The sequence below is a fragment of the Oncorhynchus gorbuscha genome, unplaced genomic scaffold (assembly GCF_021184085.1).
Source record: "Oncorhynchus gorbuscha isolate QuinsamMale2020 ecotype Even-year unplaced genomic scaffold, OgorEven_v1.0 Un_scaffold_267:::fragment_2:::debris, whole genome shotgun sequence".
Classification (NCBI taxonomy): domain Eukaryota; kingdom Metazoa; phylum Chordata; class Actinopteri; order Salmoniformes; family Salmonidae; genus Oncorhynchus; species Oncorhynchus gorbuscha.
In genome coordinates, this window is record NW_025745128.1 from 63,081 (window position 1) to 90,739 (window position 27,659).

A 27,659-nucleotide genomic window follows, 5' to 3' on the forward strand; every position below is an offset into this window, starting at 1 on the left:
CAAAGGTAAGGGAATATTTATCATGTCATTTCCTGTTTATGTTGACGCCAACATGGCGGCTATTGTGACTATTTATTCTGAGCGCCGTCTCAGATTATTGCATGGTTTGCTTATTCCGTAAAGTTTTTTTGAAATCGGACACAGTGGTTTCATTAAGGAGAGGTATATCTATAATTCCATGTGTATAACTTATATTATCAACTACATTTATGATGAGTATTTCTGTTGAATGATGTGGCTATGCAAAATCACTGGATGTTTTTGGAACTAGTGAATGTAACGCGCCAATGTAAACTCATATTTAGATAAATATGAACTTTATCAAACAAAACATAAATGTATTGTGTAACATGAAGTCCTATGAGTGTGATCTGATGAATATTATCAAAGGTTAGTGATTAATTTGATCTCTTTGACTTTTTGTAATCGTTTGTGGTGCTTTCGCCGTAAAGCCTATTTGAAATCGGATACTGTGGTGGGATTAACAACAAGACTACCTTGAAAACCGTATAAGATATACATGTATGTTTGAGGACTTTTAATTATGAGATTTTTGATGTTTTGAATTTGGCGCCCTGCACTTTCACTGGCTGTTGTCATATCGATCCCGTTAACGGGATTTCAGCCCTAAGACGTTTTCAACAAACTATGATGATTGTGGTTTTGGGTAATTGTTCTTCCATATTTTTACTTGTAAATGCAAACCTCTGTATAATACTCCTATACCAAACTCATTAAATAAAGAATTATTTACTTTAGTTTGAATATTGACCAACATAATACACATGGAAGCCAGATATGGTATGTTGGGAATTGCGCTACCTTACAGTAATCAAATAGTCAGTAATTCCCATCACCCTCTGGATGTGGTCAGTGAGCTACTGTACAAAACGTTATAAACAGTCTGTCTACCTGAATGGTCCGGAGAGAATACGGAATGGAAAGTACCACCATGACCAGCGTTGACTGCTCTTACCCCAGACCCAGAGAGAAAGAGACCAAAGCTAGACCATGCTGAGCATTTAGTCTGTTCTGTCTGCCCACAGTGGGGTTCCTCAGCCAGGGTGTAGAACAGTACAGAGGGTACAGGCACAGCTAGTACAGTACTGCAGCATGTATAAATAACCAGATCATCCATGTCTAACATACATCATCATTACTCATCTGAGGGACAGGTGAAGAGAAAGGGATGCTTACTAAACAATGATATGGCACACAAAAACACCCTGCAACCCCCTTTGATTGGATTGTTAAGTCTGTTAGAATGGGCAGTACAGGGGCTGCTAGGTATAGCTGACAGACAAAGTTTTAAAAAATAAGTAGGAAGTGACAAAAACAAATGGATATATAACACCATGCTCATATAGCATATCCCCTTCAGAAATGCAGACTTCAAACAAAACAATTATCCCTCCATCTTTCATTTACAATTACATTTTTTCAACTGAACACATGAGCCTCCTCTCAAACAGGGTGGCCATTTCCCTGACATCTCCTTCCTGTACATGATAGTTGTATAATCCTATATATTTCCTACTTCAACAGTTTACTCTCTCACTCCTATCCTGCATGCTAGCAATGACAGCAGGAACGGAATTGCACACAGGCCATCTCTCTTCCTGAGCCTCTTGCTCTCCTCCCCCCCTCTCACTCAGTCCTCTCCCTGCAGGACCTCCACAGCCTCCAGTAGGTGTAGTGCCAGGCTGTACTGGCCGTGGTTCTCAGGTAAGATCTCTATGAGGCGGCTCACCAGCCTGCTGGTCTGGCTCAGGGGCACCGACAGGCACCCCAGCTCACTGGGATCCTGGGGATAACACACACAGATAAACACACACACACGCAGAGATAAATACAAACACCATCAGTAAACCAGGAAACACTAGGGGCTTGAATTAGGCTAATTCAGGCTAATTAGGCTAATTTAATCACCCTGTAAGGTAACACAGAGGTTGGTCTCACCATAGCCTTGAGCCAGGTGCAGAGTGTGGGGGGGAGGCGTGCCAGCAGCTCCATGGCGGGCTTGGTCTGGGTCTGGGTGTGAAGCAGGGAGTAGCTCAGCCTCTGGCCTGTTAGAACCAACAGCTGAGAACCCAACACGTCCTTATCCTCCACCTCCAACATCACCTGACAGATAACACACACACACACACGCCACACACAGGCTAGCTTCCGCTTTTAAAATTTTTAATATACAGTGCCTTGCGAAAGTATTCTGCCCCCTTGAACTTTGCTACCGTTTGCCACATTTCAGGCTTCAAACATAAAGATATAAAACTGTATTTTTTTGTGAAGAATCAACAACAAGTGGGACACAACCATGAAGTGGAACGACATTTATTGGATATTTCAAACTTTAACAAATCAAAAACTGAAAAATTGGGCGTGCAAAATTATTCAGCCCCCTTAATTAAGTTAATACTTTGTAGCGCCAACTTTTGCTGCGATTACAGCTGTAAGTCGCTTGGGGTATGTCTCTATCAGTTTTGCACATCGAGAGACTGAAATGTTTTCCCATTCCTCCTTGCAAAACAGCTCGAGCTCAGTGAGGTTGGATGGAGAGCATTTGTGAACAGCAGTTTTCAGTTCTTTCCACAGATTCTCGATTGGATTCAGGTCTGGACTTTGACTTTACCATTCTGGATATGTTTATTTTTGAACCATTCCATTGGAGATTTTGCTTTATGTTTTGGAACATTGTCTTGTTGGAAGACAAATCTCCGTCCCAGTCTCAGGTCTTTTGCAGACTCACTCCATCAGGTTTTCTTCCAGAATGGTCCTGTATTTGGCTCCATCCATCTTCCCATCAATTTTAACCATCTTCCCTGTCCCTGCTGAAGAAAAGCAGGCCCAAACCATGATGCTGCCACCACCATGTTTGACAGTGGGGATGTGTGTGTTCAGGGTGATGAGCTGTGTTGCTTTTACGCCAAACGTAACGTTTTGCATTGTTGTCAAAAAGTTCAATTTTGGTTTCATCTGACCAGAGCACCTTCTTCCACATGTTTGGTGTGTCTCCCAGGTGGCTTGTGGCAAACTTTAAACAACACTTTTTATGGATATCTTTAAGAAATGGCTTTCTTCTTGCCACTCTTCCATAAAGGCCAGATTTGTGCAATATACAACTGATTGTTGTCCTATGGACAGAGTCTCCCACCTCAGCTGTAGATCTCTGCAGTTCATCCAGAGTGGTCATGGGCCTCTTGGCTGCATCTCTGATCAGTCTTCTCCTTGTATGAGCTGAAAGTTTAGAGGGACGGCCAGGTCTTGGTAGATTTGCAGTGGTCTGATACTCCTTCCATTTCAATATTATCACTTGCACAGTACTCCTTGGGATGTTTAAAGCTTGGGAAATCTTTTGTATCCAAATCCGGCTTTAAACTTATTCACATCAGTATCTCGGACCTGCCTGGTGTGTTCCTTGTTCTTCATGATGCCCTCTGCGCTTTTAACGGACCTCTGAGACTATCACAGTGCAGGTGCATTTATACGGAGACTTGATTACACACAGGTGGATTGTATTTATCATCATTAGTCATTTAGGTCAACATTGGATCATTCAGAGATCCTCACTGAACTTCTGGAGAGTTTGCTGCACTGAAAGTAAAGGGGCTGAATAATTTTGCACGCCCAATTTTTCAGTTTTTGATTTGTTAAAAAAGTTTGAAATATCCAATAAATGTCGTTCCACTTCATGATTGTGTCCCACTTGTTGTTGATTCTTCACAAAAAAATACAGTTTTATATCTTTATGTTTGAAGCCTGAAATGTGGCAAAAGGTCGCAAAGTTCAAGGGGGCCGAATACTTTCGCAAGGCACTGTACTTTGAGTGATCATATTCATTTGATTAATGTGTGTATAATGTAACATGTATTTTGTATTGAGGGAGTTGTTGGTGTTTATGACTACCTACCTGCTCTGCCCGGGGGTCCAGGCCGTGGTTGTACAGCTCACATACCAGGTGTCTGCGCAGGATGTCTGGGTTGACTTGCAGCAGGGTCCCCAGGTCCAGACACAGAGAGGGCCACGTCTCGTCCCCTGAGTCAAGGTCCAGCCGGGTGGATGCAGGAGCCATCCCTGCCTTACTCTGGGTCTTCACCCAGCCTGTCAACACCCTGAGAAGGAACTCCTGTCTAAGAGAGACCAGTCCAGGGTCCATATCTCCGCTGGGCATCAGCTGGATGGACACCAACTCTCTGAAGAAGGCACTCTTACCCTGGAAGGAAAGACTTGCAGTGAGTATACTGTAGGTGTTATGCATGTGTGTATTCTCTGGTTTACGCCACATGTGTTTGTCTTACCTTGCTGTCGAACAGACTGAGTGGTTTGACCCGGAGGTTGAAGGTCATAGCAGTGTGTAGTAGAGTGGCCAGGAGACAGTGGTGTTGTACAAGGGGGTAGTGGATTCCCCTCTGCTCCAGGGCTAACTCTACTATGGAGGCAGGACCCTCCGCTCCCCCCCACACCTCCTCCACACACAGCTTTGGAGGGGTCACCTCTTCTATCCCCGAGTCTGCCTGGAGGAGAGGGGGGGAAGGGGTTCAGAGTTACCAAGGAAAAGCCTCACTTGCCACTATCAATCTACAAATGCTTTAGTTCAAAAGTAATTTTTCAATGCTGCAGCAATGGTACCAGGGCTCGCGACTAACTTGTTTCCTCGTCCCGAAGTGCAATTTCAACTGTCCCAAACTGAAGTTGAACTTTCCCAAAATTAAAATACTATTTTCTTTAAAAATGTTTTTGATATGCCAACATGGGTCTAGGTCATTTGCAGTGATTTTGTTGTGTGTGTGTATTTCTGAGACAGATACAGTCTATATTATTTATTTAAGAAAAAATGTTGAGCATCTTATCTAAGAGAGAACTATGTTATTGTGAACTGGTTACTGAATAAACTTAAGTTAGCGCCATTACATTCCACCACCAGCTGCCCCATTAAAACAACAATAGCCTATACAATAAAGAATGTGTGTGTTCCCAGCCTTCACTTTCTCTGCTTCACCTTCCCTCTTCAGTCACTGAAGAATGGTGGCCTTGACCTTTCTGAGCACCACCACTTACATAACTTTTTGTACATTTTAGGTTAAATAAAAAAAGGTTAAATAAATCAAATATCCATCACATTTTAAAAACCTCTCGCATCAGTTGCACGTTTGAGAATGCTGTTCTCCCGTAATAACATTTTGGAACATTCACGCATATGGCTGAGAGGAGTGAACACATTGCTGCTCTTGTAATGTGAATTATTCATAGCTTAGCAACTTTTAAGCTCAATTTTGTGATCGGTTTCAGCAGCCTCGTCTTTGCGCGTAAACATTTTAGTATGGAACCACTGTTGTATGCATTTGATATTTTTCTGGCCTATGGTTCCCCAACTTCTATTTAGAACCGTCCCAACGTCTGTTTTGAACTATCACAGAATTTATTTGTATTTTTATTGTGCCCGGGAAGACGGGAAGCCCTTAATTTCGAGCCCTGAATGGTACATCATTGCTGTGACAAATCCTCTTGTACTTACATCCACTTTGCATGCAGCACATGCTTTTTACCTGTGCTGCAGTTAATCTGCCTAACTGTATGCATCCATCCATCTATTTGTGTGTACCTCCATCAGAATCTGTAGCAGCGCAACACAGGAGCCCAGGAATGATGTCGTGGCACCGTCTCCCATTCCCACATCCTGAATACACACAGAGACACCACCAATGTTATATACCGTTATGTGCACGTCTATTCACAGCCCAAGCTCAACAAGTCCCAATCAGAGAGGTAGATGTGTAGCTGAATAGAGCAGGGCTCTGCTCACCCGTCGACACAGGCGGTCTTTAGGGGCCTTCCCCACCTGTGGAGAGGAAACACAAACAATCTTTCATGAAACAAAAATATAGGACACCAGTTTTCTGTTCTGTTGAAAACAGAACCCATTTGAGTCCCACTATGAAATACTAATCTTGTGACAGTTGTAATAGCGTGAGAATGTTCAGCTATGCAAATGTATTGGTACATTTCAGCTGATGTCTGCAGAAAACCCTACAACTTCGACCAAACTAAATGTAAAATCATATTTCTACACAGGTGAAATGTCAGTTTTATCGCCTTCAGTTGAAAAGTGAAGAGCATTATAAAAAATAATTATGATCGTGACGTTTCAGGCATCAGAACTCTCTCACATACAAACACACACAAAAAATAAATTGCTGCTCACCTTCTCCATAAGGAAAGCAGCAGCTGAGAAACGTTTAACGATGAACGTGTTCCACATCATTGAGGAGATGCCTGCAGGAGAAAGACTCTTATAGTACAAACCAAGGGACACACAGCGTGAATATTAAATATGATTCTGTATCACCTTCCGGAGACACCTGAAACCCCACCTCTTTAAGGAATACCTAAGATAGGATAAGTATTCCCTCTCACCCCCCCCCCCCTTTAAGATTTAGATGCACTATTGTAAAGTGACTGTTCCACTGGATGTCATAAGGTGAATGCACCAATTTGTAAGTCGCTCTGGATAAGAGCGTCTGCTAAATGACTTAAATGTAAATGTAAATGTATTGTCTGACCCAGCTGGATGTGAGGACTAGAGACGAGCTTCAGGTGTTCCACTGCACAACACAGATACCGCCCCTCCTTCAGGGAGAGAAGAAAACATTAGATTTTACACCTTAAACTGTGTGTGTATATAGATGTGAGTGTCTGTAAGGGAAAGGGGGGATAACCTAGTCAGTTGTACAACAATGCATTCAACTGAAATGTGTATAGATGTGAGTGTCTGTGTGCTGGTACTGTTTGGAGCCAAACCTCTGGGTATTTGTTCCACTGCACCACGTACTCCCAGCAGCAGTGGGCAAAGAGCAGGTCAGGAGAGAGGGAGTCTGGGAAACGCTGACACACAGACACCAGCAGCTCTGGAGGAACACAGAAAACACACTCTTTAATACAACAACCACACTTCCTATAGAGGAATCAGTTTAGCGACCATAGAGTACCCACTCACCTGCTGCCCTATTGAAGTCTGGATCCTCCTGGCTTTTCTCCCTCAGCACTGGCTGGGAGGGCTGTTCTGCTCTCTGGGCCTCCCCCCTCCTCTGCAGCATGTCCTTCAGCCGCTCAGGGGCCAAGTCCTGCCTGAACACCCACTTAGCCACACTGTCTGCTATACCACCTTAGAGAGAAAAAGGGATCTACTGTTCATGTGATTGGATTGGTGAAAGCAAAGTTTCCCTTTACCACTCTCACCAATCCCAAGCCTCTCAGATCTGAGATTCCTTCAAGGATTTAAGGTAAGGATTATGGGCTTTTTATTCAAAGTGGCTGCGGATCTGACTTTTCTAGATCTTTCTTCCTGGGGGTTAAAGGTCTAGAAGCTTCTGCACATGTGTGGGATTCTGTACTTTACACACAGTCTCTGCTCTACTCGTAGAGAACAGGCTACTCTGGCAAATGGTGCTTGTTTAATAGTTACCGGTAGATCAAAGCTGAATCAATGTCTGCAAGATCACAGTGACAATTTATAATAGCATAGTATACCGTTATTGGAATGAAGCTGAAATGGTCTAACCACAAGGACACCGTAGTGAAGGCACGACAGCGACTCTTCAACCTCAGGATGCTGAAAAAAATTCAGCCTGTCCCCGTGGGCCCTCTCAGTGTTCTACAGGAGCACCATTGAGAGCATACTGTCGTGCTGCGTCACAGCCTGGTACGGCAACTCCACCGCCGTCGACCGCACGGCTTTTCAGAGGGTGATACGTGCAGCCGAATGCACCATTGGGCACACACTACCTACCCTACAGGACACCTACAACACCAGGTGCTGCAGGAAGGCCAAGAGGATCATCAGGGTCCCCCAGCCATGCCCTGTTCTCCCCGATTCAATCACTCAGAAGCCGGGCAGTACATGGCAAAAAACTGAGACTGGCCAATAGTTTCTACCGTCAGACCACCCCCACACCCTCAACTCTCATTTACCTGCTATTCCCCCTACGGACATTGTTTCTCCGGCCATTTCTTATGAGATCTCAGGATGACGTGTGAATGGTGGCATTTCTCTCTCATGCGGCCAAAGCGCGCGCCACTGGGCAAAAATACACTATATATTTTTGTCTTCTTCTTAAATTGGACAACCCGTTGCTGACAGGTGTATAAAATCAAACACACAAGCCATGCAATCTCCATGGACAAACATTGACAGTAGAATGGCTCAGTGACTTTCAACGTGGCACTGTCATAGAATGTCACCTTAGTTTGTCAAATTTCATTCCTGCTAAAGCTGCCCCGGTCAACTGTAAGTGCTGTTATTGTGAAGTGGAAATGTCTAGGCCCAACAACGGCTAAGCCACGAAGTGGTAGGCCACTAAAAATCATCTGTCCTCGGCTGGAACACTCACTACCGAGTTCCAAACTGTCTCTGGAAGCAACGTCAGCACAATAACTGTTCGTCTGGAGTTTCATGAAATGGGTTTCCATACCCGAGCAGTCACACACAAGCCTAAGATCACCATGCGCAATGCCAAGCGTCGGCTAGAGTGGTGTAAAGCTCGCCACTATTGGACTCTGGAGCAGTGGAAACATGTTCCTGGAGTGATGACTCACCCTTCACCATTTGGAAGTACAAAAGACGAACCTTGGTTTGGCAGATGCCAGGAGAACGCTACCTGCCCCAGTGCATAGTGCCAACGGTAATGTTTGGTGGAGGAGGAACAATGGCCTGGGGCTATTTTTCATGGTTCAGGCTAGGCCCTTAGTTCCAGTGAAGGGAAATCTTATCGCTACAGCATACGATGACATTCTAGACAATTCTGTGCTTCCAACTTTGTGGCAAAAGTTTGGGGAAGGCCTTGTCTTTTTTCAGCATGACAATGCCCCTGTGCACAAAGCGAGGTCCATACAGAAATTATTTCTCAAGATCGGTGTGGAAGAACTTGACTGGCCTGCACAGAGCCCTGATCTCAACCCCATCGAACACCTTTGAGATTAATTAGAACGCAGACTGCGAGCCAGGCCTAATCGCCCAACATCAGTGCCCGACCTCACTAATGCTCTTGCGGCTGAATGGAAGCAAGTCCCCACAGCAATGTTCCAACATCTAGTGGAAAGCCTTCCCAGAAGAGTGGAGGCTGCTATAGCTGCAAAGGGGAGACAAACTCCATAATAATGCCCATGATTTTTGGAATGAAAGGTCACGTAATGCATGTGCTTTGATTGAATCAAAACACAGGTATGCTGCAGTTTGTTAACACCAACTGCTCAAAAGTTCGCTCCAAAAAATAATTATCATTCACGATTGACAGTGAGAAAAGTGAACACACAAATTTGTGCGCCAAGTAATGCGCAGAGCGTGATCCGGATCTTTCCATTGGGTTCTAGTGAGATGGGGCGGAAAGGGGCGTTTACCTACGGATTCGCAGCCACAGCCCGTTTTATTTCTTATAGTATTTCTTAACTTCTTGGTGACTGGGGGGACAGTATTGAGTAGCTTGGATGAATAAGGTGCCCAGAGTAAACTGCCTGCTACACAGCCATTAAAGTAAGAAAATGCATATAACTTGTATATTTGGATAGAAAACACTGAAGTTTCTAAAATTGTTTGAATGATGTCTGTGAGTATAACAGAACTCATCTGGCAGGCGAAAGCCTGAGAAAAATCCAACCAGGAAGTGGGAAATCTGAGGTTTATAGGTTTTCAACTCATAGCCTATCAAAGATACAGTGGGATATTAGTCATGTTGCACTTCCTAAGGCATCCACTAGATGTCAACATTCTTAAGAACTTTGTTTGATGCTTCTACTGTGAAGTGGGGCCCGAATGAGAGGGGATTGAGCCAGGTGTCTAGCAGATTTTCACGAGCTCGTGACGAACGGTCACGTGAAAGTTAGCTTGCATTCCATTGCTTTTCTACAGACAAAGGAATTCTCCGGTTGGTACATTATTGAAGATTTATGATTAAAAACAACCTAAAGATTGATTCTATACTTCGTTTGACATGTTTCTACGACATGTAATATAACTTTTTGGACTTTTCGTCAGACCTTTCGGCTGGACTTGCACGTGCGTTTGGATTTGTTTACCAAACGCCCTAACAAAAGGAGGTATTTGTACATAAATTCCGAACTTTATCGAACAAATCAAACATTTATTGTGGAACTGGGATTCCTGGGAGTACATTCTGATGATCATCAAAGGTAAGTGAATATTTAGAATGCTATTTCTGACTAATGTTGACTCCACAACATGGCGGATATGTCTTTGGCTGTTTTGGAGCGCCGTACTCAGATTGCATGGTATGCTTTTTCCGTAAAGAAAAAATCTGACACAGCGGTTGCATTAACTTTATGGCTGCAGGGGCAGTATTGAGTAGCTTGGATGAAAAGGTGCCCATTGTAAACGGCCAACTCCTCAGTCTCAGTTGCTAATATATGCATATTATTATTAGTATTGGATAGAAAACACCCTGAAGTTTCCAAAACTGTCAAAATATTGTCTGTGAGTATAACAGAACTGATATATCAGGCAAATCCCTGAGAAATCAAAACAGGAAGTGGCTTCTATTTTGAAAACTCCATGTTCCATAGCCTCCCTTTGCTGGATTTAAAGGGATATGAACCAGATTCCTTTTCCTATCGCTTCCTCAAGGTGTCAGTCTTCAGACATAGTTTCAGGCTTTTATTTTGAAAATTGAGCCAGAACGATAACATTGCGTTAAGTGGTCACATGAGTTTTGCTCACGCAACAGAGTTTGGATAGGTATTGCTTTTCCCTCTCCTACTGTGAAAGACATTTGCGGTTGATATATTATCGATTATATTTTTTTTAAACAACCCGAGGATTGATTATAAAAAAACGTTTGACATGTTTCTGTGCACATTATGGAAACTATTTGGAATTTTCGTCAGCGTTGTCGTGAATGCTCTTTCCTGTGGATTTCTGAACGCGACAAACGGAGGTATTTTGGATATAAAAATAATATTTATGGAACAAAAGGAACATTTGTTGTGTAACTGCGAGTCTCGTGAGTGAAAACATTCGAAGATCGAAGGTAAACGATTAATTTGATTGCTTTTCTGATTTTCGTGACCAAGCTTCCTGATGCTAAATGTACTTAATGTTTTATCGTGCGATCGATAAACTTACACAAACGCTTGGATTGCTTTCGCTGTATAGCATCACAACAGGTGGATTAACAATAGGCTAAACTGTGTTTTCCTATATTGCACTTGTGATTTCATGAATATAAATATTTGTAGTAATATTTATTGAATGTAGCGCTATGCTATTCAGCGGTTGTTGATGACACTTATCCCGATAAGGGGATTGCAGCCATAACAAGTTAAGGAGAAGTTTATCTAAAGTTCCATGTATAATAGTTGTATGTTTTATCAATGTTTATTATGGGTATTTCTGTAAATTGATGTGGCTCTCTGCAAAATCACCACATGTTTTGGAACTACTGAACATAACACGCCAATGTAAACTGATTTTTGAATATAAATATGCACTTTATCGAACAAAACATACATGTATTGTGTAACATGAAGTCCAATGAGTGTCATCTGATTAAGATCATCAAAGGTCAGTGATCAATTTTATCTATATTTCTGATTTTTGTGACTCCTCTCTTTGGATGGAAAAATTGCTGTTTTTCTGTGACTTGGTGGTGACCTAACAATCGTTTGTGGTGCTTTCGCTGTAATCAGACACTGTGGCTGGATTAACAAGAATTGTATCTTTAAAATGGTGTAAAATACTTGTATGCTTGGATTTTTAATTATGAGATTTTTGTTGTTTTGAATTTGGCGCCCTGCACTTTCACTGGCTGTTGACGAGGTGGGACGCTACCGTCCTGAATATCCCAGAGAGGTTAAGTATTCGTTCAGTACCTCGGCCTCCCTCCAGCAGGGCTTTGACTGAGCAGTGTGGTGTGGCGCCCCCTGGTGTTCCTTTAAGAGGTGCCACACACAGCAGCGTCTGCAGGGCCAGCACGTCCTCCAGCTGTCTCACACACACCGCCCACTGCTCCAGCTCCAACGACACCGCCTCCCACTCTGACTGAAACTGACACACACACACACACACAAGAGTCAGTGATGAAGCACACACACATTAGTGTGTGTGTGTGTGTGTGTTACCTTAGTCTCGGCCAGGCTGGTGATGTTATCCTTGGCAGCGCGGTGAGCCACTATTGCAGCCAGCAGGGCAGCAGCAGCACTGTGTGACTGGACACACGCAGACCGCACCTGCTGCCACCAGGGGGAGACACACTGCATGTCCCACGACGACTCCACCGCACCTAAGGAGAGGAGGAAACAGAGACGTCTCTGAAAGTCAATGGAAGTCCACCACAGGAGGCTGCTGAGGAGAGGATGGCTCATAATAATGACCGGAACAGAACAAATGGAATGGCATCAAACACTTCGAAACCATACGTGTGATACCATTCCACAATTCTGCTCCAGCCATTACCACAAACCTGTCCGCCCCAAAGGTGCCACTAGCCTCCTGCGGACTCCACTACCTATTATCTAACCACAACCCAACTGCTAACTCAATTGTATCACAGCACAGACCACCTTACAAAATACGATGTGATCGCACACCTTTCATGGAGCTGAGGGCAGTGAGGAGTGTGTGTAGGTGTCTGACGGCCTTTGGTTTCTTCAATACTTCCTTCTCTCTGTGCAGCCATACACTCAGCAGCAGAGACTGAGGGAAAGAACACACACATAAGGAAATGTAACTCATCTATGTTGTCTATTTGAGTCTATTCTTCCTCCCATACCCAAATCTCCCCTTCCTTGAATCGGAGGTACGGATCAAAAAAGAAGGATGAATACATACAGTTGGGCAGATGAAGAAATGTCCCTGCACTGAAGCACAGGTAAAAAGCATGTGCTGCATGCAGAATGGATATTAGTGCACGTCACACTCCCATCCTTTTGCCGTACCACCCTCCCTCTCCTCACCAGTAAATGCTGTGGGCTGATGCCTGTCTCCTGTAGTGTGTCACAGACTTTCTGTAGAGGGCTCTCTCCTATCAGACAGCCCCAGAACAGAAAGCTCCCTACAGGGTAAACAACAACACAGTCTTACCCTTTATACTCATAGGTTTCAAGTTTCACATTTTAATGTCACGGGCACAATTACACATTTTGCCATGGAGCGAAGGGAAAATGTAGCAGTTTTAATTAAAGCTAATTTCAATGTCACGTGCAGAAGTACAGTGAAATGCCTTTCTTGCAAGCTCTACCCCCAACAATGCAGTAATCAATAACAATGTAATACTACAAATAATAAGGTATAACAAAAACACACAAGATACAAAAATAACACGAGAAAGCAAGAATACATTTTATAGGGTCAGTCAGTTCCAATATCATATTTACAATGTGCAAGAGATACTGGAGTGATAGAGGTAGATTTGTATAGGGGTAATGTGACTTGTGTGTGTGTGTGTGTGTGTGCGTGCGTGCGTTCCTCCTACCCAGTTGTGTCCAGTCTGCGTCAGGCCCTGGGACCACCCTGATCGCCTCTCCTTCACACTCCATCTGGGACAGGAAGCTGCGTACAGGAAGTGATGCGTCAGGGGAGTCCTGGGCAAATGAGACGGAGGGGCGGGAGCCGGAGGTGAGCTCGGCGTAGCGCTGCAGGATGAGGGAGACACGGGCTAGCTCCTCCTCTACACCAGCAACCTCCGTCTGGATAGGAAGAGGAAGAAAAGAGAGAGAGTAGTTCAGAATGCTGTACTCACAGGTTTAGGGTGTGTATGTGTGTATGGGTTGGTTCTTCTATCCTTGTGGGGACCCACATTTTTTTCATTGACAAGATTAGCAAACATATTGTAGGTATGACATGCCAGAAACAAACGCTGACACTACACATCCTAGTATATCTAACCAAATTATGAAAGACAAGAATTGTAATTTTGAATTTCGTAAAGTGAGTGTGGAAGAGGTGAAAAAAAATGATTGACAAGACAAGCCACCGGGGTCAGACAACTTGGATGGAAAATTACTGAGGATAATAGCAGACGATATTGCCACATCTTCCATTTAAGCCTACTAGAAAGTGTGTGCCCTCATGCCTGGAGGGAAGCGAAAGTAATTCCACTACCTAAGAATAGTAAAGCCCCCTTTACTGCCTCAAAAAAAAAAGAATTGTTTGACCAGATACAAAGCTATTTCACAGTAAACAAATTAACAACAGACTTTCAGCTTGCAGCACTGATGAGTGGCTGAGAGAAATTATAATAAAAATATTTGGGGGACTGTTTAGTTAGTCTTCAGTGTGGGTTTTGACATTATCGATCATAGTCTGCGTTATGGCTGCTATATTGTGGATAAAGAGTTACCTGTCTAACAGAACATAGAGGGTGTTCTTTAATGTAAGCCTCTCCAACATAATCCAGGTAGAAATCAGGAATTCCCCTAGGCTGCTATCTAGGCCCATTACTTTTTTCAAATCTTTACTAGCGACATACCTCTGGCTTTGAGTAAAGCCAGTGTGTCTATGTATGTGGATGACTAAACACTATACACATCAGCTACTACAGTGACTGAAACACTTAACAAAGAGCGGCAGTTGGTGTCCGACTGGGTGGCAAGGAATAAGTTAAATATTTCTAAAACTCAAAGCATTGTATTTGGGATAAATCAATCACTCAACCCTAAACCTCAACTAACGCTTGTAATAAATAAAATGGAAATTGAGCAAGGTGAGGTGACTAAACTGCTCAGAGTAACCCTGGATTGTAAACTGTGATGGTAAAAACATTGATACAACAGAGACAACAGTCTGTCCATAATAAAGCACTGCTCTATCTTCTTTACAACACTATCAACAAGGCAGGTCCTACAGGCTCTAATTTTGTCACACCAGGACTACTGTTCATTCGTGTAGACAGCTGCCACAAAGAGGGACTGTCAAGGCTGGCCCTTGGATGTACGCAGAGGAAACATTAATAATATGCATGTCAATCTCTCCTGGCTCAAATTGGAGGAGATTGACTTCATCACTTCTTGTATTTGTGAGAGGTATTGACATGTTGAAAGCACTGAGCTGTCTGTTTAAATGACTAGCACAAAGCTCAGACAACCATGCGTACCCCACAAGACATGCCCTCTTCACAGTCCCCAAGTCCAGAACAAACTACGGGAGGAGCACAGTACTACATAGAGCCACGACTACATGGAACACTATTCCACATCAGGTAACTCACGCCAGCAGTAGAATCAGATTTTAAAAAACAGATTTAAAAAAAAATACACCTTATGGAACAGCGGGGACTGTGAAGCAACACAAACATAGGCACAAACACATGCACACACACAATAACATAGGCACTATACACCCACATAGATTTTGTGTTGTAGATATATTGTAGTGGAGTAAGTGCCAGAGGGCACACAGCATGTTGTGAAATCTGTTATGAATGCATTGTATTGTTTTTAAAATGGTATAACTGCCTTAATTTTGCCAGACCCCAGAAACAGGAGCTGCTGCCTTTATGGGGATCCATAATAAATACAAAATCCCCAAAAGTCCCCACAAGGATAGTAAAACAAGGAAAATTCTCCCTCATGGGGACATTTTCCACATCCCCACGAGGGCAAGGCTATTTTAAACTTAGGGGTTAGGGTTACGTTTAGAATGAAATTAAGGCTAAGGGGTTCTTGATTCAATTTAATTTATTTAACCTTTGTTTAACTTGGCAAGTCATTTAAGAACAAATTCTTATTTACAATGAAGGCCTACCGGGGAACAGTGGGTTAACTGCCTTGTTCAGGGGCAGAACGACAGATTTTTACCTTGTCAGCTCGGGGATTGGATCCAGCATTTCTGTTACTAGCCCAACGCTCTCTAACCAATAGGCTACCTGCCGGGATAGGGTTATGGGAAGGGTAAATTTGATTTTGAATGGAAATGAATTTTAGATCCCAACGAGGATAGAAGAACAAAATGCGTGTGAATGCGTAGTGGTTCTGCCCTCACAGGTTTAGTGTGTGTATCTGTGCTAGCCTCCACAGTAGAGTGCAGCTGTTGGATGTCAGTGTAGAGCTGGAGCAGTTTCAGCTGGGAGGAACACAACTGGAGCAATGCTTCATCTACCGCCTCAGGGTCTGCAGGGACAACACACACACATTTGTACAAAAACATGGTTTTGATATTAATTCTCAATGAATGTCCAGAAACGCACAGTACCTTTCCCCCTGAGACTGGCCAGTAAGAGTCGGGTGATGTTGGTCAGACAGGAGACTGGAGCATTTTTATTGGCTAGCAGACACTCCATGGCCTAAAGGGCAGGACAGAGAGCAGCAAGTAATAAGAAACGACATTCCCTGGGTGTGCTGACCCCCACCCCCCATCTGTGTCTGGGTGTGTGTGCTCGTTGACCTGTTTCTTAATGGCAGGGTGTTTGATGTCCAGCAGTACACGCTGGGCCTCGCTCTCCAGGTAATCTGAGGAGAGAAGGTCAAAGGTAAGAAAGAGCTTGTCGTTTGCCCAATCAAAATATTTCTGTAAAGAGCTTCCTTCAACCTCTTCATGTTCCCCCTCCATCTCACCTGGTTCCAACTCTCTGCTCTTCAGTAGTGTGGTCAGTCTCTTCAGCAGGTGCAGATCCTTTGCTCTCTCACTCTTCTTATCACTGAAACAGGAGTCAACGCTGTTTTGCGTGTGTATCTTTGCCATGTATGACAATCGAGAGACCACAGTGTTCAAAATAGGTTTTCACGTTCAAATAATTGTACCCCTGATACAAAGTGTGTGTATGTACTCACCTGAGGGCCAGATGGAAGGGGACAGTGACAGTGCGTAGTGCTCCAGTAGCAGGGTCGAACAGACACACCTGCTGTGTGTGGAGCTGCCAGCCTTGACTGGTCACACTGTTCACCCCCATCAGCCGGAAGCCTGCATACAGCAACCTGACACACACACACAAGAGAAGGGAATGGTTACTGGTTACAACTGCTTTAAATCAGAACTGTGTGTGTGTGTGTGTGTGTGTGTGTGTGTGTGTGTGTGTGTGTGTGTGTGTGTGTGTGTGTGTGTGTGTGTGTGTGTGTGTGTGTGTGTGTGTGTGTGTACGTACCTGCAGTGTTTCCCGACAGTGAAGGCTCCTACTCTGGGGCCCTGCTGTGTGCCCCACACCTCCAGGATGCCTCTCCTGGGGGCGTAGATGACCAGAAACTGAGCATGGCGCCGTGGGAGGGGCGCGGACGAGGAGGACTCGCCCCTCCCCTCAGACACCTGTACCCAACCCAGCTGGGCGTCCCGGTAGCCTGGGGCAGGAGACAGTCAGAATTAGATTATAACTAGATGTATAACCAGGGCCTTTATCCAATTCAACAAAAACTAAACCCTACACAATGTTTGCGGTCTTTATAATAAACCAAAAAAAACTCTTGTTACTGTTGAGTGTCAAAGGGAAACTATTTCTCTCCCTCTCACCCTTCCACATGCGGATGGCGATGCCTCTCCCCACGTCGAGCAGCATGACCCTGCCAAAGTCATCCGTGACCCCAGCCAGAGTGTTACAGGGGGACAGGCAGATGGACTCCCCATGACGCCGTGAGTCTGGGAGACCAAACCTGGGGCCGGGACAGAGAGGAAGGACAGGGTGAGGATGGGCTAGGTAAATCAGTTCACTTAGAAATGGAAAACAAGTGAAAGTGGTAAGGTAACTAGGCAAGTTGACTGTGTCAGAGTAAATGTGCAGAATAAACTATTTCCTAGTTCTTCTAATAAGAGGGACGTGTTGTCACCTGACTGCCAGGGGCGTGGCCGGTTCCACCTTGGGCTTCTGTTTCTGAGTTGGCTCCTCCTCATTCTGTTTCTTCCACCCGAGCCACCCACTGAGAGACAGCGAGAGAAAATGAGATGGAAGAGGAGGGGTACAGAGGCAATGCAGAAGAAAGAGTGAGAAGAGACAGAAGGGAAAGGAGAGGAAAAATACACGGCAAACCAAATGCATAGACGGAGCACTGAGCTGGAGGAAATCGTAGATATTTAAACTCATGGTTATAAGCAGAATCATAGCACCCACCCCCCGTGAGGGTATTGACAATCATACCGTGGGTATTTCAAAATACCCCGGTATACATGGTATACCGCCCGAGCCTAACATTCACTGAGAAATACACACCTGGCGGCGGTGAATAAGGCCGATGTAAGTTTGCTGGCCACAGCCAGAGCAACGTGGGAGAGGAGAGGCTGAGAGCTGCCCTAGAGGGAGGGAGAGAGAATAGGAGAGTCAGGAATCCCAGCTACTGGTCTGAACAAATGCTGACTGTTTTCTTAGCCGATAATAACTACAACTTTCTCTCAGATATAAATAAACATGTGTGAGGTGAGAAAATGATGGACAGCAGCCAGACACAAACACACACCTCTATGGCATAGTAAAAGCCTGTGTAGGGTCCTCCCCCCACAGTTATGTACTGACTCATGGCTGGGAGGCTTCCCTTCACAGAGGCATGGAAACCCCCCAGGATAGACGCATTCCTCATCTGGTCAAACACACACAGGGTCATTATACCTGTGTAGTGAGGTACAGAAAGAGAGCACAGTTAGACTGGAGAACATAGCTACACTTTCACTCAACCAGTATCCATCCAATTGATTCTTCATGATCTTCTCCCCCTTTCATCTCCACTCCCGGTCCTCCTTCCCCCTCCAGCCCCCCCCCCCCCCCCCCCACTCCCTGTCCGTCCCCCTCCAGCCCCCGCCACACACTTCCTGTCCGTCCCCCTATCCTCCTTCCCCCTCCAGCCCCCCCACTCCCTGTCCGTCCCCCTGTCCTCCCCCTCCAGCCCCCGCCACACACTTCCTGTCCGTCCCCCTATCCTCCTTCCCCCTCCAGCCCCTTCCACTCCGTCCGTCCCCCTATCCTCCTTCCCCCTCCAGCCCCCCACTCCCTGTCCGTCCCCCTGTCCTCCTTCCCCTCCAGCCCTATCCGTCCCCCTGTCCTCCTTCCCCCTCCAGCCCTCCCACTCCCTGTCCGTCCCCCTGTCCTCCTTCCCCCTCCAGCCCTCCCACTCCCTGTCCGTCCTCCTTCCCCCTCCAGCCCTCCCACTCCCTGTACGCCCCCCCCCCCCTCCAGCCCTCCCACTGCCTGTAGCCATCCATCCATCCAACCCTCCCTCCTGTCTCTCACCCACGCTGCTGTGGTCTACGATAGCATCCATGTCCTGTAGACCCCACTTTTTATAGGCCAGAGGAGGAGGCTGGACCACCTCACTGCCTGCTGCCGCCGCTGGGGAGGGGAGAAAGAAGACATGCACATAGAAAGTTAAGAATAATGACAAAGGGAAGGGTTTTGTAGGAAGAGAGGGTAGACAGAGAGAAAGAGGAGATGAGGAAAAAAGTAAATGGTATGGAATTCCAGTATACTGTATATCACCTCAAGCTACAATACACGAAATATACAAAACACACTACAGATACTATGTTAAGTGTCAAAGACTAGCTTGTGTGCGCGTGTCAGTACCTGCATCCTTTCTGGCGAACCCAGCCAGCAAATAGAGAAGATGGTTTTATTAAGACATAGGACTTCTTTGAATTTCTGCATTGAAATTTCAGAATAAAAATCTAAAAATCTAAATAACAAATAATTAAAGAGCAACAATAAAATAACAGTAACGGTATAGAGGTCCTGGATGGCAGGAAGCTTGGCCCCAGTGATGTACTGGGCCGTACGCACTACCCTCTGTACAGCTGTTTGAAGCTAGTGGACCAAAACCAAAAGTAACTTAACATGAGCTTTTAAAAATTATATATTTTTTTTATTGAAAATATATTTCAGAGATTTACATGGCACAATGATAAACTGAAATTGATCGAACAGTGTAGAATTTTTGCAACCAGGAAATGACTTAGTGATTTCCACTAGATAACACAGTCTCAAAGTCAGAACAGCTTTCCCAATTTGACAACAGATGCCTCTCCGGCAGCAGAAATCAATAGGCGAATACCACAGCCAATCACAACACTGGGGGAGTAAGCAATACTGTGAAACACTATCATTACACTACTAGCGACAAATATATTATGTATATTTTCTGAAATGACAATGCAAAAATTGTTTTAAAAAATGACATTTTAGTCATTTAATAGACGCTCTTATCCATAGCACAATTAATGCATTACTAAAACTAGTTTTACAACTACTACTACCATACCTGTCCTGCTACTATAGTACTTTAACAAACAGACACAAAAACACACACATGCAGCAGTACCTCGAGCCACCTGGTTTCTGCAGGCCCGTAGAGACTGGAAGAGACTGAAGCCGTCGATGGTGACCAGGGCTGCTGGGTAAAGGATACTCAGCTCCTCATGCTGACACAGAGACAGAGAGAGACTCACAAATGCAAAGTGTCACCAAGAGAACCTTGGTCTCCAGGCCCAGAGAGCAGTCAGTGTTTCGACGTGTGCCATAGTCGTACCTGCTCGGTGACACCGGGGTGGCGGGGGATCTCATAAGTGCGACACTTGAGCCTCAGGACAGGGTCTTCATTCAACAGCTGGGCTAGGAGTAGGACCCCACTCTGACAAAACACACACCACCGTTAGATTAACACCAGCCAGACTCCTGATGATATTCTGCCTTCCAGGTCACGGAAGTAAATGCTGCTATACCTCGGTGTAGAAGCGTACATAGCCAGATGAGAAGCCCACGACAATACATGTCCAGTCTGGTCGACCCGTGGAACTCCTGAACGCAGACGGAGAGAAGGTTAATACTCAGCAATAGAACAAACTTAAGATACACACTGATATGTGCACAGAAGTGAACACATTAGGTGGCTTACCTCTTCTGGCTGGCCAAAGGTATACAGATGACGTTGCTCACACTCTCCCTGTAGAGAGACACACAGTGAATCTGGCATCACGTCTTCTTTCTGTGTCTTTTCCTCTCCTCACATTCCTCTCATCCGCCTGTGTTTCTTCCCCACCTCCCTCATCCCTCTGTTATCCTACCCCTCCTCCCCCTGTTCTCTCCCCCTGTCTCATCCATCCACCCCCATGTTTCTTCTCCTCCTCCCTCTCGTCCCCGGGTTCTACCACCCCTCCTCCCCCTGTTCTCTCCCCCTGTCTCATCCATCCACCCCCATGTTTCTTCCCCTCCTCCCTCTCGTCCCCGGATTCTCCCACCCCTCCTCCCCCTGTCTCATCCATGTTTCTTCCCCTCCTCCCTCTCGTCCCCGGGTTCTACCACCCCTCCTCCCCCTGTTCTCTCCCCTGTCTCATCCATCCACACCCATGTTTCTTCCCCTCCTCCCTCTCGTCCCCCGGATTCTACCACCCCTCCTCGCACTGTTCTCTCACCCCTCGTTGGTGCTGAGAGTTCCACTCCAGGACACGGCCAGCGCCATCCCCTCTCTGCCTCCGTCATCTGTTTGCCACCTCGCTGTCGGAGACGAGAGAAAAAGGCAACACACATCCCCCTCACAATCAACAGCAGTGTGTCTGTGTCATGTCTGTGCATGTACGTGTGTGTGTACATTAAACGTGAGCGTCTGTGTTTTGGGAGACATACCTGAGAGAAACACAGCCTTGCTGCCTTTGGCGACGACCATCAGGTCTGAGCAGGGAGACAGAGACACCACACAGTCCTGCAGCCAGAGAGCGCTGACTGCTGCAGTGTCCTCCTCCACCCCCTGAGGAACACACCACAACAGGACCAATCCTCAGAGATCACAGACGGCTATGGAAGAGTGCCATCTGATTTTTGTGCACAGAACAAAAAGGCATAATGAAGGATTTTTAGGGATTTTTCTGCCATTGTAATCCTTGGGCGGGCCACCTAAGCATATTTTTGTTTGTTTTTTCCAAACAGTGAAATAATAAAACATTTGGGATTGAAAAACGCTTTCAGTGTAAACTTAAACAACTAAAACCAGATATAAAGTATGTTCACCCATCTAGTACTGGGTCAGACCACCCTTTTGCAGCCAGAACATAATTAATTATTTGGGGCTTGGAAACATTGCTCAATTGGTATCAAGGGGCCTAATGTGTGCCAGGAAAACATTCCCCACATCATTACACCCCCGAGTACCATTGACACCAGACAGGATGGGTCCATGGACTCATGATGCTTACTTCAAATCCTGACTGCCATCAGCATGACGCAACAGGAAATAGGATTTGCCAGACCAGGCAATGTTTTTCCACTCCTAAGTGGTCCAGTCTTGGTGATCGGGTGCCCACTGAGGCTAGTGGGCACCACTGTTGTTCCGCACCGTTATTTGCCTGTTTGTGGCCCGCCTGTTAGCTTGCACAATTCTTGCCATTCTCCTTTGACCTTTCATCAACAAGCCGTTTTCGCCCCCACAAGACTGCCGTGGGCTGGATGTTTTTTGTTTCAAGCACCATTCTCGGTAAACCCTAGACAACGGTCGTGCGTGACAAGCCCGGGAGGCCAGACGATTCTGAGATATCGTTCTGCCCCTGAACAGGCAGTTAACCCACTGTTCCTAGGCCATCATTGAAAATAAGAATTTGTTCTTAACTGACTTGCCTAGTTAAATAAAGGAAAAATAAAATAAAAATATCGGTGCTGCCTTGCACAGACGATCATACCATACTCAAAGCCGCTTAGGTCACTTGTTTTGCCCATTCTAATGTCAATCAAAAAGTACCTGAATGCCTGTCTGCCTGCTTTATATAGCAAGCCACAGCCACGTGACTCACTGTCTGTAGGAGTGAAACGTTTTTCGTGAACAGGGTGGTGTACCTAATAAACCGCTTAAGGGAGTGTATTATTTAAAATAATATAATCTTCGATAACTAACAATCACCAAAATAAAATCTAGACAGGCAGTGAAAATGCCCAAAGCAATACATTTAGTAGTATTGCTTTTGTTATTATGTTTGAGTAAATGAACACAGCCTTCTCTGTTGCAAAATGCATAGAATTGCAGGAAATTAGCTTTAAAACTGCAACATTTTCTCTCAGTTCCATGGCAAAGTGTGTAGAATCGCAGTAAATTTGCTTTAAAACTGCTAAACTGTCTCTACACCGCCAAGATGGGGGCTTCTAAAATCTTCCCTACAATTTAGCTGCGCCGCCTGGCAGACCAAGGTCATTGCCCTTTTTGATCCAGAACAACCCTGACGTTATTTTATAAGAAAGACTACTGGGAGAGAGCTGGACAGAAGGAGTGTTGGAGATGGTTTGGCCTGTTTATGTGTTGTGTATACAGTTGAAGTCGGAAGTTTACATACACCTCAGCAAAATACATTTAAATTCACAATTTTCACAATTCCTGACATTTAATCCTAATAAAAATTCCCTGTCCAAGGTCAGTTAGGATCACCACTTTAATTTAAGTATGTGAAATGTCAGAATAATAGTAGAACGATGAATGATTTATTTCAGCTTTTATTTTTTTCATCACATTCCCAGTGGGTCAGAAGTTTTCATGCTATCAAATACTAATCGAGTGTAACGCCTTTAAATTGTTTAACATGGGTCAAACATTTTGGGAAGCCTTCCACAAGCTTCCCACAATAAGTTGGGTGGATTTTGGCCCATTCCTTCTGACAGAGCTGGTGTAACTGAGTCAGGTTTGTAGGCCTCCTTGCTCGCACACACTTTTTCAGTTCTGCCCATAAATGTTCTATAGGATTGAGGTCAGGGCTTTGTGATGGCCACTCCAATACTTTGACTTTGTTGTCGTTAAGCCATTTTGCCACAACTTTGGAAGTATGCTTGGGGTCATTGTCCATTTGGAAGACCCATTTGCAACCAAGCTTTAACTTCTTGACTGATGTCTTGAGATGTTGCTTCAATATATCCACATAATTTTCCTACCTCATGATGCCATCTATTTTGTGAAGTGCACCAGTCCCTTCTGCAGCAAAGCACCCCCACAACATGATGCTTCCACCCCTGAGCTTCACAGTTGGGATGGTGTTCTTCTGCTTGCAAGCCTCCCTCTTTTTCCTCCAAACATAACGATGGTCATTATGACCAAAGAGTTCCATTTTTGTTTCATATGACTAGAGGACTTTTCTCCATGTGCAGTTGCAAACCATAGTCGGGCTTTTTTATGGCGGTTTTGGAGCAGTGGCTTCTTCCTTGCTGAGCAGCCTTTCAGGTTATGTCGATATAGGACTTGTTTACTGTGGATATAGATACTTTTGTACCTGTTTCCTCCAGCATCTTCACAAGGTCCTTTGCTATTGTTCTGGGATTGATTTGCACTTTCGCACCAAAGTACATTCATCTCTAGGAGACAGAATGTGCCTCCTTCCTGAGCGGTATGACGGCTGCGTGGTCCCATGGTGTTTATACTTGCATACTATTGTTTGTAGAGATGAACGTGGTACTTTCAGGCGTTTGGAAAGCGCAGGTGATCTGAAAGGGTAAGCGCAGGTCACTTGGAAGGGCCTGGAAGGGTGAGCGCAGGTAGCCTGGAAGGGTTAGCGCAGGTGACCTGGAAGGGCCTGGAAGGGTTAGCACAGGTGGCCTGGAAGGGTTAGCACAGGTGACCTGGAAGGGCCTGGAAGGGTTAGCGCAGGTGGCCTGGAAGGGTGAGCGCAGGTGGCCTGGAAGGGTTAGCGCAGGTGGCCTGGAAGGGTTAGCGCAGGTGGCCTGGAAGGGTTAGCGCAGGTGGCCTGGAAGGGTTAGCGCAGGTGGCCTGGAAGGGCCTGGAAGGGTTAGCGCAGGTGGCCTGGAAGGGTTAGCGCAGGTGGCCTGGAAGGGTTAGCGCAGGTGGCCTGGAAGGGTTAGCGCAGGTGGCCTGGAAGGGTTAGCGCAGGTGGCCTGGAAGGGTTAGCGCAGGTGGCCTGGAAGGGTTAGCGCAGGTGGCCTGGAAGGGTTAGCGCAGGTGGCCTGGAAGGGTTAGCGCAGGTGGCCTGGAAGGGTTAGCGCAGGTGGCCTGGAAGGGTTAGCGCAGGTGGCCTGGAAGGGTTAGCGCAGGTGGCCTGGAAGGGATAGCGCAGGTGGCCTGGAAGGGATAGCGCAGGTGGCCTGGAAGGGTTAGCGCAGGTGGCCTGGAAGGGTTAGCGCAGGTGGCCTGGAAGGGTTAGCGCAGGTGGCCTGGAAGGGGTTAGCGCAGGTGGCCTGGAAGGGTTAGCGCAGGTGGCCTGGAAGGGTTAGCGCAGGTGGCCTGGAAGGGTTAGCGCAGGTGGCCTGGAAGGGTTAGCGCAGGTGGCCTGGAAGGGTTAGCGCAGGTGGCCTGGAAGGGTTAGCGCAGGTGGCCTGGAAGGGTTAGCGCAGGTGGCCTGGAAGGGTTAGCGCAGGTGGCCTGGAAGGGTTAGCGCAGGTGGCCTGGAAGGGTTAGCGCAGGTGGCCTGGAAGGGTTAGCGCAGGTGGCCTGGAAGGGTTAGCGCAGGTGGCCTGGAAGGGTTAGCGCAGGTGGCCTGGAAGGGTTAGCGCAGGTGGCCTGGAAGGGTTAGCGCAGGTGGCCTGGAAGGGATAGCGCAGGTGGCCTGGAAGGGATAGCGCAGGTGGCCTGGAAGGGATAGCGCAGGTGGCCTGGAAGGGATAGCGCAGGTGGCCTGGAAGGGATAGCGCAGGTGGCCTGGAAGGGATAGCGCAGGTGACCGGGAAGGGATAGCGCAGGTGACCGGGAAGGGATAGCGCAGGTGACCGGGAAGGGATAGCGCAGGTGACCGGGAAGGGATAGCGCAGGTGACCGGGAAGGGATAGCGCAGGTGACCGGGAAGGGATAGCGCAGGTGACCGGGAAGGGATAGCGCAGGTGACCGGGAAGGGATAGCGCAGGTGACCGGGAAGGGATAGCACAGGGTTAGCAGAGGTGAGAGGAGAGCACATACAGTTCTTACCAGATCACAGATACAGCTTATAGAATGCATCTCTGCACCTTTAGTATAGGAATGTGTTTAAGCTATTTATATATGCGCAATAAATTGGAACTTCAGCCAAAAAGATTAACGTTTGGAAACCTGATTTGAGGACATGTTATGGATAGCTCTCTCCTGTGCCAGTGGCTTCTCATAGGGAATCGCCACTACAGAGAACAAGAGTGTTAGAGACAGACAAACTGACCGTGGTTTCCCCACTTCCAACTTCTTTGGCCTCAGGGTTATCCCATGACCCCCAGTTGGAGTCGTCCCAGGCCAGCTCATTCTCTGAGGGGGAGAAAGGAAATCACAAATTATTTGAAGGTGCAATCCAGAATCAATTGTCAGTTTTAAAAGCTATAAAGGCTATAAAGTTGAACATTTATTTAGACCAGGTGATGATACACACACACACACACACTTGTACAACATATTTCAAACTGGTGGGGTCACACTAACAGAGAAAGCAGAGAGAGAAGAGCATGAAGGACAAGAGAATTCCCTTGACCCAAGAGAGAAAATGGATGAAGTTAGAGATGCTATAAATATCAATGAGTGGGAGGAGAGCTATTGACCGAACTCCTATTGACAACCAAGGAGACGCCTGTTGCTATGGTCTTACTGAAACATGCATGCACACAGGCTCAGGGTTAAGAGTATGCATGTGGATTGTGTGCCTGTCTTCTTTTGTCCAGTATCATGCAGTAATCTGTTAAAATGCTCTCCTGTAGGATGACTCATTGCATACGACAAAGGGCAAAACTCCCCTCCTCCCCCTTTCCATCCCTGTCTGCATCCCGCTGTCACTGCGGAGCGAAGCAACTCTCCGGCTCACCATCACTACACCTTGCGCATATTAACTGCCATAATCTCGAATTATATTATTCATTATGTGACAGGCCAAGGATTTAAACAGATGCATTGTTTACATTATGTGACAGGCCATGGATTTAAAGAGATGCATTGTTTACATTCCGTGCCCCTGACATTTCTAACATCTAGACCACGAACAAAAAGTGCGACTTCGAGAGCTGGCAAATTCTGCAGACACGAGACGATAGGTGACTTCGCCCATAGCTAAAACATTAACGTTTGCAGTCTCTTTTTGAAAAGCAAGCACACAAGTTGGTCATAAACAGCAACTTCTCTCTCCCAGAGCTGAGCGTTAGCTACCTCCTTTCTTGTCCGCCGACGAATTGTTGTTTTGCTGGCTCTGGAACAAGAACTCCCGGACTGCTTTGAGTTCTTGGACCCGACAGTACTCGAACAGGCAGCAGGACATTTCGATGCAGTCCCGACCAGAACGGATACAAGGAATTAGCCAGCTAGGCTAGCTAGCAGCTACAGTCCAACAGGGGGGAAACAACGTTGCACTACGATTAAGTTTTCGCTAATCTATACAATGGACACGACTAGAGTCCTCGGCGAAACGTTGTGTTGATATCTGTAACGTTCCCAGGAATATCGGTAGAAAATGAAGTGTACAGGCTGTTGCTGTCAGTGGTTTTCGTTACTATTTGCACCGTTTCCACTCTTTACTTGAAGTGTTTTGGTGACGACATATACCGTTGTGAAACAGGCAAGAATAACTTTCAGGTCACGAATTTTTGGAATAGGCTACTTCAGAATAAGAGTCCCGTCCTGCATGCTTTGTAAGTTTTTTTTAAATGATGGAAAATGTGCACAATTATCATAATACATTTTGTACACGTTATCATACAAACAATAGTGTAAAGTATTTATATAAGATATTTTGTGAGTTTTCTTCTTCTTTTCAAGCCTAAATGGTCAATAATGTTTTGTTGTGTGTGTAGGTCTACTCCTATAATTTATTCTTTTACAAAAACATT

The 27,659-nt window shown here is 45.8% G+C and overlaps 1 protein-coding gene across 1 annotated transcript; it reads right to left on the reverse strand.

Moving 5' to 3' along the window:
• Window positions 1-734: 734 nt before the first annotated feature.
• On the reverse strand, window positions 735-27,375 carry LOC124017526 (rab3 GTPase-activating protein non-catalytic subunit-like). The gene is made up of 34 exons (XM_046332739.1): window positions 26,983-27,375; window positions 26,015-26,097; window positions 21,534-21,654; window positions 21,323-21,404; window positions 20,806-20,853; window positions 20,633-20,708; window positions 20,440-20,541; window positions 20,233-20,332; window positions 19,149-19,247; window positions 18,382-18,530; window positions 18,138-18,217; window positions 17,758-17,847; window positions 17,444-17,583; window positions 17,085-17,274; window positions 16,774-16,917; window positions 16,558-16,640; window positions 16,388-16,452; window positions 16,196-16,286; window positions 15,986-16,113; window positions 13,479-13,692; window positions 12,961-13,058; window positions 12,595-12,700; window positions 12,127-12,287; window positions 11,878-12,052; window positions 6,995-7,162; window positions 6,799-6,905; window positions 6,561-6,627; window positions 6,203-6,273; window positions 5,804-5,839; window positions 5,603-5,677; window positions 4,299-4,514; window positions 3,911-4,213; window positions 1,960-2,124; window positions 735-1,804 (listed from the first exon to the last, which is right to left on the reverse strand). Exons 1-34 carry the CDS (start codon window positions 27,089-27,091, stop codon window positions 1,652-1,654), a joined length of 4,095 nt encoding a protein of 1,364 aa, XP_046188695.1. The 5' UTR covers window positions 27,092-27,375; the 3' UTR covers window positions 735-1,651.
• Window positions 27,376-27,659: the final 284 nt, after the last annotated feature.